The sequence below is a fragment of the Trichosurus vulpecula genome, chromosome 7 (genome assembly GCF_011100635.1).
Source record: "Trichosurus vulpecula isolate mTriVul1 chromosome 7, mTriVul1.pri, whole genome shotgun sequence".
In the NCBI taxonomy this organism is placed as follows: Eukaryota; Metazoa; Chordata; class Mammalia; order Diprotodontia; family Phalangeridae; genus Trichosurus; species Trichosurus vulpecula.
This window is the reverse complement of record NC_050579.1, coordinates 63131146-63144626: the sequence shown is the minus strand read 5'-3', so window position 1 is coordinate 63144626 and position 13481 is coordinate 63131146. Positions and strand designations below refer to the sequence as shown.

General features: G+C 39.2%; 1 protein-coding gene across 1 annotated transcript in view; it reads right to left on the bottom strand.

Moving 5' to 3' along the window:
* VAV3 (vav guanine nucleotide exchange factor 3) overlaps positions 1-13481 on the bottom strand; it is a 309997-nt gene that overhangs the window by 159340 nt on the left and 137176 nt on the right. Inside the window, 2 exon segments of the mRNA XM_036768194.1 lie at positions 907-1040; positions 4997-5092. Of these exon segments, the coding sequence (XP_036624089.1) occupies positions 907-1040; positions 4997-5092 (230 nt within the window).

Below are 13481 nucleotides of genomic sequence, written 5' to 3'. Positions count from 1 at the left end.
AATCCCACAAGCAAAAATACAAAGGAACTTTGGCGTGATGTTATAACAAAAGTCACACTTCATATGTGAATTGCAACCGACATTGGTATTGTCTTTTGGTTGCATACAATTGAGATCTCTAATGACATTTCATTGAGCATAATTGGAAATTAATTTTTGGTATTCTTGCTTAGTTCTCCTATAACTTATACTTACTTAAGTTGTGTTTGAGAAAAGTAGAAAAAAAGGAAGCTGTTCTTAGAAATGAAATTTCATTTCAATTGTTTCTCTAACACATCTAATTCATGTTGTTGGATTTTTAATTTATTTAAAATAAACATTTTAATTACCATAATTCTAAAAAAACATCTGTAACAGCATATTTGCTTGTTGAGAAAGGCATGACTCAACCATAGATTTGTCTAAAAAGTGGAGCTGAGAGTATTAGGTGACCATAAGTTCAATACGAAACAACAGTGTGATGTGACAGCCAAGAAAATTAGTTCAAACAGACTATGATAAGAGGAAAGTTTCAAGGAATAAAGAGCTGATGATTCCACTGTACTTTATTACATACTACAAATAAGGTATTCTGCTCACTTCTGGGCACCATATTTTAATAAGGACAATAGAAAAGCATGCTGAGTTTCTACCATTGAGAATTAATTGAAGAGAATGAGGATGATTAGACTGAAGAAAAAGGCCTCATCTGCAAAATGAAGGCATTTGATTAAATGACTTTCTTTTTTGAGGGGGGAAGGCAGGGCAATTGGGGGTAAGTGACTTGACCAAGGTCAAGGTCACACAGCTAGTAAGTGTGTCAAGTGTCTGAGGCCAGATTTGAACTCAGATCCTCCTGACTCCTGGACCAGTGCTCTACTCACTGCACCACCTACCTGCTCTGATTAAATGACTTTTAAGGTTTACCTCTGCTTAAGGTCGATAATCCCATATAGTGGGGTGAGAGCAAGGATCTGAAGCCCTTCACTCACCTTCATTGCATCAAGGGCCTGTTTGAGGTTTGCCTTCTCCATGGGATCAGTCGTGTGTTTCACCAGCTCCTGTTTTATAGAAGACATTGCTATTTCTTAAAACAATTCTTGAAACAAATGATGGCAACACATGTGCAAAAAGTCCTTTAAAAGCAAAACCCATTCTACAAATACATAGAAATATGTCCACTCTCTTAGAGACAGCTAAGTGAGGCAGTGCCTAGAGCATTCAGCTTGGAGGTAAGACCTCAGTCACAAGCTGTATGACCTTGGGCATGTCACAACCTCTCGGCCTCAGTTTCTTCAGTGGTAAAATGGGCATGATAATAGCACCTACCTCCCAGAAATGCTGTAAGGATTAAATGAGACAACCTAAGTAAAGCACTTTGCAAATCTTAAAGTGCTATGTAAACATTATTATTATTAGTACATTATTTTAAGCACCATAATAAGTCTAATAGAAGCAGAAAAAGAAGCGGGCAATGACCAAAAGATATTGAATGTATTTTGTAATAGGAAAACCCATTAACCTAAAAAGGCATGAGGATTCTCGAAACAATATGTATTTTTTTTTCTTTTTGAAGTAAGAAGTCATTTTCTACAATACGGAAAAAAGGCCACAGCATTCCTTCCTGGCCTGCCAACTTATAAGTATCCCGAACCTACTGGGATTTCATTTTATTATCACTTTCCTTCCCTTTGGCAAGTTAAAATGGTCATTTTTTTAAAAATGTAATGAACTATATATAGAATCCAACAATAAGAAAGCATTTCCTGAAACACATTTCCAGGCTAGTGAAGTGGATTTTCTTGACCATTCTTTTTCATAGGAAAATTAAGAAGAAATGCTGAGAATTTCAAATATATATATATATTAAAGACAAAATATATACAAACATATATAACACACAAAAAATGTTAGGTTAAAATGTTTGGGGGTTTTTTGTTGTTTTTTTTAAAGGTTGAAGTATATTGCTTACTTTAAAAAAAAAAATCACACCTTCCCCATACTTGAACAGGGATTTGATGACTCCAAAGTTATAAAAGAACCTCTCAGCTTGTTCCTCTGGACATGTTTTTAGTTCTCTGATGCCTTGGGCACTGATTGACTGCATATTCCTAATCATTTTTTCATACACCACAATTTGATTATGTTGCCTTCAGTTTGGGGCTCATAAATGTTTTAATGCACTTTTAAAAATAATCAAGGCTTGAATTTTTTCTGATTTCTCAGTAGAACAAAATATAGATGACTAATATTTTTATGGACATACTTCAAGAAATTTAATATACAAGACGTACAAAGCAAAGCAGAGTCAAAAATTATATTTCCCGTACAGGTGGTAGATCTTTTTAAGATGACATTTCACAACCATCAACAAGGCTGACAGTCTAATACAGTAAGGCATTTCTTTGGAGCAGAACTAATGAGTCTCCTGGCACAGCTATCAAATTAAATTTATAAGACTCTCCACCCTCATTACAGGGCTAACTGTGGAAACCAAGAGCTTTGTGGGTTATAACAAGAATCATCTTAAAATAAATAGGTCTTATTGTAATTTAGTATAGCAGAAAGCAATTCAGAAAATGGCAGAGTCCAGCTGAGTTTATCCTGATGAAATAAGGAGACTAATGTCGTTGATTCATAAAACTCTTAGTTTGCCACCCCCTTTTTAAAGCTACAAATAAACAAAATCCTAGATGCATGTTGGGGTGGAGAGTGGGATGCTTGATGATCCCGTTCAGTTGCTGACAGGTGGAGAATTGCCATGAGTAGAATGAGAATTTGTCAAATTCCATTCCATCCAAGATGCATTTATTAATCCCCTACTAGGTTTGAGGAGCTGAGAAAACAAAGACAAAATGAAAATAACCCTTGCTCTCAAGGAGCTTACATTCTTTTGAGAGTTGGGAGAGGAAAGAACATGTAGTTGCAAAAGTGTTTATATGCATTGGGGAGGGGGAGTCTGGTTGGATCCTTAGAATTACTTATCAAATTGAGGAATTTCCTAAGCAGCCTGGTAAAATTGTAGGGTGTGGGCCATTATTAGTCCCTGACCAGGTTGCTCGGGTTTGGACTACCTAGAAACAGATTAGTTTTATCATTTTGATAAGGTGTTGTTACCATAATAATCCTGATTATTGTGAGAGGTTTGGGGATGTGAATTGATTTGCTACCCATCCGAAGCTTGTAACCCCTTTCTGAGAATCTCATACATCTTTGGGGCTCATCCAAGTCTGTTCAGTTCCTTTATGAGCTAGTTAGCTTGTCCTAATATGAGGTGAATTCAGACCAACATTTGGAAGGTATGCAGTTTTATGTGGGTCATCTGAAGAAATTTGGAGGTGGTCTGTATTCTGTAACACTAGAGAAATTTTTGTCCTATTGTCTATCTAGAATGCTCTATGCATATGCAGGGATATACTGGAGAAATGTATGGGCTACCCCTATGTGCTGAAGGGACCTATAGTAGGAATTTTCATCTAGGATAGTTTTGTTTCTCATTGGAGGGTAAGAAGGTAATATCCAGTCAACCCCAGATCATCAGTCCCTTTTGGAAGAGACCAACAACTGTTGGGAGCTCATTTGGTACGAGGCTTCAACTCTGAGGATGAATGGATGCTGGGATTTTTTTTTCTATTCCTTTTAACTGTTATCTTACTTTTGTTTTTTGTTTTTACTTTTACTTTTGTTTTTCTTTCCTAACTCTCTTTGGGGTTTTACACCCATCAAAGAAAAAGAATCCCTGTAGAATTAAGAGCCCCAAAGAATGAATAGGCAGACATCGTTTATAGGACACAAGGGAGTACTGTTGATCCTGAAGGATCCAAGAACTAGGCCTTCCATATTTGCCTTCTTCCACTGACAAACATCCTATAATCTCATCAGTTTGACTGAGGAACTCCTTCAATTTGCTCAGGAACCCTATATATACCCTATAATTTTATGGAGTAATTTTGGAATCTCCTTGATTTGATCAATGATTCATCTAATCTCCACTACCTCCTTCCACGTGATACTTCGAGGAGAATATTAACAGCTAACAGAGAGATCAAGGAAGGCTTCCCATAGGAGGTAGAACTGTTGCCAAACCCAAAAGGAAGCCAAGGATTCTAAGAAGTATAGATAGGTTAGGAAGCATTTTACAGAAATGGGAATTAATAACTAATGGCTCTTCTCAGTAGAGCAATTTCTCTTTTTTAAGGAATATAGGCCCTTATTTGGATGAGGGCTGCAGGGAAATGTGGGTTTTCCCAGCTTGAAGGAGAAGTTGAAGGACTGTAGAAAGCCAGACTGGGGAGCCAGGAATTCTAGAGTTTCCAGTGAGGAGTGTAGACATGGGATACAGTTGGGGGAGGAGGGGGCAGCCAATGGCACGTGAAGGACTAAACTAACCTAGAATGATTATAATTAGGTGCAGCTGGATCCACGCCTATCTTGTTAATCAACTAAAGTTTTGATATCCTTGGACAGAACTTGATATTTGCCTTGAAAAATGTGCCTGCCTTCCTAGCCCTGTTGGGATCTGGTGAATTTATCCACTCTTCTTTTCACCACCACTCACTCTTATCCCTACCTCCTCCTGTCATTACCTGTTAAAGTCTTCCTCCTCTTTGAAACCCTGTTTCTTGCTGTTTGTATTTTAATGATAGTTTCCATCCAGACAAAAATAAGCTAATTTTTATTGTCTTTTGAGCAATGTTTGCTCTGGAGGGTGTGAGGGAAAGGGGCAAATGAAGTTAGGTGTGAGTTTGTTAAGAGTATACTATATAGTTTAATGGTTAGAGAAGAGAAAACACTTCTTCCTAGTCTGGGGCCCTGGACTTGTGGAATTCCTTTAACAATCAGCTTTACAAAATTCCCCAAAATGGCAAGGGAAAGGGACATGAACCCAAGAAATAAAATGCCCCGCTGGCTTTATAGAAAAACAACAACAAACCTAAGTGTATATTAAGCTCTCTAGCAACACCCAATTTCTTCAAAGAAATGCGAGCAGATAGGAGAGTCATTTCAAATTACATACCTGGAGCAGGAGATGATACTTTAGAACCCGTTGCATAGGAACAACAAGCAAATCACGTAGAGTAAATTTCCCATTGTTCGCCCTCTTGGAACATTCCTAATGAAAGATTTGTTAATTAATAATGTACCTCGTTATGAAGGCACAGTGTTAACATTCAAATCTGGGGTGGGAGTGGGGGGCAGAGGGTGTTCTTTAAATAATTAGCATTTGATTTTGTATTCCAAAGATAGTGAATATCTTTGCTATATAGCATATTCTTCTCAAGCTAGCAATAGTTGATATCCTGAGGTAGAATAGAAAAGGGGGCAGGGGAGAAAAACGTGGAAGATTCCCTCTCAAAGAAAAAACAGGAAGAATAGAAATGATTTTGCTAAAAGTAGCTTGTCAGGATAATAGATCATGCCGCAGATAAAAACATCCTGGGTCTGGGCCTGGACAAGGTATACAGAGTTTCTTCAATTGTGTAGGAAAAAGAAAATTTAAAAAAAAATAGGGGATAGCTGATAGATACAAACAGTAAGCAAATCTAAATCAAGGCATTTTGAAAAAATTGGGAGTGTATTTTAAATTGTCTGTTTCTTGTTGTAAAATGAGCCTTTGTTGAATAGAAGCTGGGAGAGGGCTAGGAGCCCCAGGTCTTTTGGGCACTGTTAGAGGGAAGTCCCAAAAAACAAATCAGTTTTGATAAAGTAGGTTTCTATCTAATCAAGGACTTGACATCTAGGATATAGACCCAGGCATACTGGGCTTTTCAATAGAGAACAAAAACCCTAGAACATCTGAAGCTTTCCAGGCAGACTTACAGAAGCGTAGAATCTCAGAATTGGAAGGGCCCTGAAAGATCATTTAGAACAATGTATACCTGAACAAGAATCCTCTCTCAAATTTTTCCAGCAGAGTATAAGCTCCTTGAAGACAGGGACATTTTTTGTATATGTATTCCCAATGCTTAGAAACATGTTTTGCCCATGGTAAAAATCCTAATAAAATTCAATGATTCGATCAGCAAACATTTATTAAGTGCCTGCTATGTGCTAGGCACTAAACTACCTGTTCACAATACAAAGACAAAAATAAGACAGACCCTGTCTTCAAGGAGATTACATTTAGGGGAAACCAACATATACACATATAAATAGATACGAAACCTACACAAAGTAAATTCAAGGTAAATATAAGGTAATTTGAATTGAAGATCCATGATCTAGCAGCCCTCTAGTCTGCTTAAAAAAAAAAGCCTCCCTCTTTCCTGAAGCAATCCATTACATATTATTTCTGGCCATCACTACTGATTCGGAAAATTTCCCTTGTACCACATAGATCTAAAATCTGCCTCTTGGTAACTTCACCTGGTGCTCCCAGATCTGTTGTTTGGAGCCAAACAGAAAGTCTAATTTCTTTACCACATGGCAATTTTTCTTAAAATATGTGAAGAGAACTACAATGATCTCCCTCAGTCTACTTTCCTTCGAATTGAACACCCAATTCCTTCAGTTGACCCTCACTCCCTTAACAAGATCCCCCATACTCTTAATATCTGGGTCATTCTCTAAGGGCCAAAGCAGCATGAGGATTTGTTTCTTGGTCAAAGGAGTGAATCTGTGGTCTCAGATTGAAGAAAGGGAGGGTCAAGAAAATGGAACTAGATTCTTTTCAATTCAATAAAGAGGTTCAGAGAGAATTTCTCTCTTGTCTTTCCTCCTGGTTCTGCTTCTGATGCTCCAGAGTTACCCATTATGCCTCAGCTGCCTTCTCCTACTGAAGTTTCCTTATCCCATCTGGCCTTCTCACCTGGGGCCATTCCTCTGCCACTATGGCCCCCTGCTCCCATTAGTAAGTTCCTCCTGGAAGCTCCATGTTGAGAAAGGGCCTAGGCAAGCTATCCGTCTTCATTGCTCTCCCATCTCCCACCCCTTTCAGCTCCCTTTTATATGTTATTTCCCCCCATTAGAATGTAAGTGCTTTAAGGGCAGGGACTTCCTTTTTTCATGCATTTGTATCCTTCATGGTTTACACTGTAACTGGATCATACTAAGTTTTTAATAAATGGTCATTGACTTAACTCTGCCAGGCTGTGAGGGCTAAAAAGAAGAAGCCATAACTCCCTCCCCTATGAAACTTACAGTCCAGTAGAAGAGAAATGATAAGCACACAAGCTAAGCTATAATATGGTATAAAAGAATAATAGGAGAAGTACAGCATGTAGAGGAGGAAACATTTCAGTTACTATTGTAATGGGACTATAAGAAATGTCCAGTTATAAGCAGGTCTGCTTTTAGGATAGTTCTCTATGTCCCTTTCCTTTTTTTCTTCTTCTCCTACACCATATAAATTGTTTTAAGTGATATTTCTTGTAGTTCTCCTTATCTATTAAAACAAATTAATTCTTCCAGCAAGACATGATTCTGGAACCTCTCATACCCTCTGTCTGACCTCACCAATGTACTTATTCATTTCCTAATAATAAAAAAAAATCAGCACATATTACTATAGCACTCAAGGGATTAGAAAGCATTTTATATACCTTTTCTTATTTGATCCTCACATATTCTTATAAGGTACATGCCAACAGAGACCATGCCCTCAGGACCTAAGTCACCCAGTTTTGTGCTTTCTAAGACAGTGCATCCTTTTCTTCAACCAAGCTGGCTTCTAAGCTAGAGCAAAACACCTTATTATTTTCTACCTTTTGTTCTCAAAATTGAATCCAGTTAAAATTACCATTGCCGCTGGAAAGATCTTGCCAATGGATTATCCTATCTCTGTGACTTCCCAAACAAAACACCTGTCCCTAGCTACTACTCCCCACTAGAATGCAATCTCCACAAGGGCAGGAAATTCTTCAATATTGTGTTTGGCACAAAGTAACCACTTAAACGGGGCAGCTAGGTGGCACAGCAAATAGAGTATCTGGTCTGGAGTCAGGAAGACTCATCTTCCCAGGTCAAACCTAGCCTCAAACACTTAGTCGCTGTGTCACCCTGGGCAAGTCACTTAACCCTGTTTGCCTCAGTTTCCTCATCTGTAAAATGAGCTGGAGAAGGAAATGGCAAACCAATCTAGTATCTTTGCCAAGGAAACCCAAATGGAGTCACAAAGAGTTGGACATGCCTGAAAAGTGACTGACCAACAACCAAAAAGCAGTTAAACCCTTTCTCATATATTCCTTTATTATTATCCCCATTTTGCTGATAAAACCGAGACACATAGAAGTTAAATATTACCATGATCCTATAGTTAGTGTCAGATGTATGATTCATACCCAGATCATTTCTGGTGCCAAGTCTAGTGCATTTTCACCATACCACACTGTATTGCTCTAATACTAATCTCAATCCCAGACAACCAAAACACCACACATACTGTAAACTCTGTGAAGACAAGAGTCTATGTTGTTTGCTATTGGGGCCACTCAGCTGTTTACTGAATTGGATCACGCACATTGTAATATTTTACTTTGTCATGAAAAGCTTAATTTGTCTCCAAAGGAGGTTCCTGAATCTTTAGATCCTGCTCACCTGAAGGGAAGGTAACTGTTAGAAGCGATCTCCCCACTGCTGCATGCTTAGAGCCCTTTGAGCCACCCTTCACACTCCACTGTGTATTAAATTGGTGTGTTCTGGATCTTCCCAGCTAGATTGTGATCTTCTTGAGGCCAAGGAGCACATCTTACTCCTCCTTTATCCTCCACGGAACCTAACACTTGGAGCACCTTGCAACACATTAAGCACTTGATTAACTTTTCCCCAATGAATCAATGAATAGACAGTTTTGGCTACCAAGGATGTCGGAGTGCCATCTCATGGCCACTTGAGCAAACTGCGGACTGCCTGCTCCTAGCAACCCTCAGGAGGAAGGGGGGAGAAAAAGAAAAGAAAAGAAAGAAATATGAGCACATCCTGCTAACTACCTCCTATACGATGACAGATGACACTTCATAGACACTTAATATAGACCTGTTGTTTGACTGATTTCTAAAGAGTCTCAGAGACAGGAAATAAGTGTGAAGGTGATATGTGTTGCAGGAAAACCTGCCATGGGTCCCTATAAGTTTATCTCTGTCAACACAATGGCCCTGAGAAAACCTCTAAGAATAGCTAGGATAAAAATGAGGAAACTCCAGGAATGTGTTGGAGCCAGCTTGAGCCTTCCAGTCGATTGTTAAATGTTCAGTGTGAGCATTTGCACCTTGGAATTCAGCAAACTCTATAAATTAGGGTTTGAGTTGTTATTGTTGATTATCTAGCCCAGAGGTATCAATTTCCAAGTAACCAGATTAAAGTGTAATTGGGGAATATTTAACAAAATAAATAAAAATCCCATAAAACATTGAAAACATTACATTTTTGTAACTAAGTCAATATAAGGCCCACAGGGAACTTTATGTATGATTTAGTGGTTCCCTTTTCTATTTGAGTTTGACACCACTGGTCTAGACATAAAAGGGTAATTGAGAAAAATGTTAATTCTGATTAAACTTAAAAGTGTGTTCTAGGTAATATTTTTTTTTCTGTTGAGCCAGTTATCAGCACATCCCTGGGAAACTCTCTCAGGAACAATGGACACTGGCAGACTGGATGCATATGAGGGTATTCCCAAGAGAAATCAAAGGCCCCTAGTTTCCTGTAGGATTCTCTTGTGTTGGCTCTTACGGCCTTGCTTTGGGAGGGACCTGAACTGAGCACAGTCAGGGTGATCATGACAGATGATTGAATCTTCTTTCACACAAAGAGTAAAGGCTCAGAAAAGGTAGGGCTGGAGAAGGCAGGATAAAAGAGGAATTCATACATTGAGAGTAGAGGGAGTTGTAGAATTCAACTAGCCAATACCAGGAGCCAGAAGAACTGGCCAAGTCAATGAAACCTATATACATACACAATACACACACACACACACACACAAATACATATATATGTGTGTGTGTATGTGAATATGTATATATACACATAGATATGTGTGTATATGTGTATATACACACATACGTATACATATATATATACACATACATACACACATATGTGTATATACATACATACACACATAAATACATATATTATATGTATATACATATATACACACACACACACACATACACACACTGAGGCAGAAGGAAGTGTTGAAGATCAAAGCACGGCGTGTCCCAAAAAAGAGAATGGTGAGAGGCAAGGTGTGGCTTTAAGGCTGCAAGAGATTGGTAATAAAGGATTGGCAAAAAGATGGGCTCTAGACAAAGAGTGGTACATGTGAAAGACAGCTGCCACTGAAATCACAGGACCTGGGTTCAAATGCTAACACATTCTAGTCATGTGGCATTAGGCAAACTACTTAGCTTCCCTAGATAGCAGAGGGAGTGGAGGGATGGAAGGCATAAGACTGGAAAGGTATGTAGGCCAGGAAGGCAGTTATCAAGGTCTTTGAATGCCAAGCAGAGGACATTCTATTTGATCCTGGAGGTGACGGAGAGCCATAGGAGGTTATTAAGGAGAGGAGTAGCACGGTCATAGTTGCACCTTAGGAAGATCACTTTGACAGCTCCCAAGTGGAAGATGGACCAGCACTCTGGAGAGACTTGTAGCAAGACCAACCAGCAGGCTATGACACTAGTCCAGGATGAGGTGATGAGGGCCTGAACCAAGGTGGTGGCAGTGGCAGAGGAAAGAAGTGGCCACGTACAAGAAATATTACAGAGTGAACATTGACAGGCCTTGGCTACAGATTGGAAATGGAGGAGTGAGGAGTCGAGGATTCCTCATAGACTTGGAGGGGTGAAGAAGGTATGAACTGGAGTGCTTGGCTATGGGACCTTTGGGAAGGAGACAGATGTAAGAGATGTTGGGAAGGCAGAATTAATCAAACTTGGTAACTGGTCAGAATCAAAGATGGCTCTGAGGTTATAAACCTGAGTGATTCAGTGGCCGGTGGTGCCCTCAACAGACATAGGGAAGTTTGGCTGGAAATAGTAGGTTTGAGGGGAAGGTGATGAGTTCTGTTTTGGACACTCTGCATTTGAGTTCTCTATGGGAAATTCAGAAGGGGATATTCAATAGGCTGTTGATAAAGGGTGACTAGAATTCAGGTGAGAAATTTGGGCTAGATATATAGCTATGTGGGCAGCTAGGTGGTGCAGTGGATAGAGCACTGGGCTTGGAGTTAGGAAGACATCTTCCTGAGTTCAATTCTGGCTTCAGACACTTACTAGCTGTGTGATCCTGGGCAAGTCATTTAAACCCTGTTTGCCTCAGTTTCTTCTTGTGTAAAATAAACTGGAGAAGGAAATGGCAAACCACCTCAGTATTTTTGCCAAGAAAACCCCAAATGGGATCACAATGAGTCAGACACAACAGAAACAACTGAACAATAAGAAATATAGATTTGGGAGTCATTTATAACAAACCCACAAGAGCTATGAGGTAGCCAAAAAGACAACAGGGTCCAGGAAAGAATTCTGGTGAACACCTTCACCAAAAAGGTGAAATGGGGAGGTGAGGAGAGAATGGATGATGATGCTGAAATGGGGATTGAGGAAGAATAGTTAAACAGGTAAGAGTTTGATGATCATGGAATATATAGGTTGGCAAACAACCATCCAGTCCCAACCCACCATACCAGGAATACTTCCTCTCAAAATAGAAGATGATATTTCCACCAGAACAAAGAAAAGTTTAACTAAATAATCATGGCCATTTCCCTAGCAATTAACAACAAAAGAATTCACATTGTTCCTCTTCAAAAAGACTTCCATAAAGCAGTCTATGGATAGACCCCTTTGCCTTCCAATATAGATGTTAGACAGACTAGTATGCAGACAGACAAGAATGAACTAAAGATGACAGGGACCTTGACCAAGTCATTTCCCAGCTCTGCACGTATCTCTAGAACTAGAGACGATGATGATATGCATTAGTAAAATGAGTTTCCTCAATCAGAAATTCCCTTGACTGATAAAATCATGGGTCTGGGAGGAAATATGGTGCCTAGGACACTGTTTTCCCAAGCACTGCCTGGAAGGTAAAGCATCACTGTCAACCATTAGGATCAAAGGAATAAACATAAGTAATTGTTCGTGTTCAGTCCTGTCTGACTCTTTGTGACCTCCTTTGAAGTTTTCTTGGCAAAGATACTGGAGCAGTTTGCCATTTCCTTCACCACTCCATTTAAAGAGGAAGAAACAAAAGCAATCAGGTCATACAGCTACTGAGTGTCAGAGGCTGGATTTGAACTTAGGAAGATGAGTCTTCCTGATTTCAAGCCCAGTGCTCTCTACCCACTGCACCACCTAGCTGCTCCACAAAGAGCTTAGACCCAGTGATATCACCACTAGGCCTACACCCCTAAGAGATAAAAGAAAGAGGAAAGGGTCATGTATGTAGAGAGGCAGAAGTGTAAGGCTGGATGGGGATATGTGACCTCTATTCTAAGTTAAACACAGAAGAGTTATCACACACACCTTGTTGTCCTAACACATTGCTTACCTCTTCCTTGTCATGTGTGAACAAATTCACTCAAAGATTATAGTGAAATGTTATTGTAACCAAGCATTTCCCTATTCTCTCTCTTTTGGTATCAAACACGATGCTAATATCGCTAAGACAAAAAAAGGTTTTGACTTTAGTTCTTTTAAGGAATAGTCTTAGAGATAACCATGATGTAGTTAGAGCAGGCATCAGCATCAGAAAGACTTGGCTTCAAGTCCCCTTTTTGACGTATACAAGCTAAGGGAATATCTTTTGCCTTTCTATCCCCAATATTTTGCACAGTGTCACACATACAGTAAGAGCTTAATAAGTGAGCATATAGCACAACCATTTCACAAGTGGGTATGTATTACAAGGCCTTCTGAGTGACAGTAAGATAAATCACTTGGTAGGTAATTGGCTCATCTGAATAAAGAGAATTAACTATTCAAGTAGGCTGGGAACCGAGGATTAGGAAATGGTTCTAAGTTTATTCATCCCACAAAAGATATTTTCCTCCAAGAGATGAGCACCAGAAACCACTTCAGCTGGGGCATTTACACTTTTTTTTTAAAGTCTTTGCAGGTCAAAACCCATTACAATAAACCCCCAGAAACGATCTCAATTCTTCCTGCCCTGAAATTCCATTGTATTTGCAACTGTCAGAAATAAGCTGGCCATCGGCCTAGACTTGATTATCTTTGCATTTTGCAGAAATTCCCATTCAAATGCTATTTCTCAAAATGGGATTTGACCTCTGTTATAATCACATTTTCTGACAACTTAATACATTTAAATCAACAGAAAATTCATTGTAATGGCCCAAGATCACATCTTTCCGCATTCCCCCGAAAATGAGAAGCTAAAGCATCAACGGATGATGCAGAAGATCGAATGAAGTTACCTGATTGTTAACAGATAGACCAATTTGAAGAGGCTAACTACAGAAAAACAGATCTTGGTCTATTCAAGTCTGTTCAAGAAGACCACAGATACAGGGAGGACGTATATTGAATGGAGACAATTAGCAT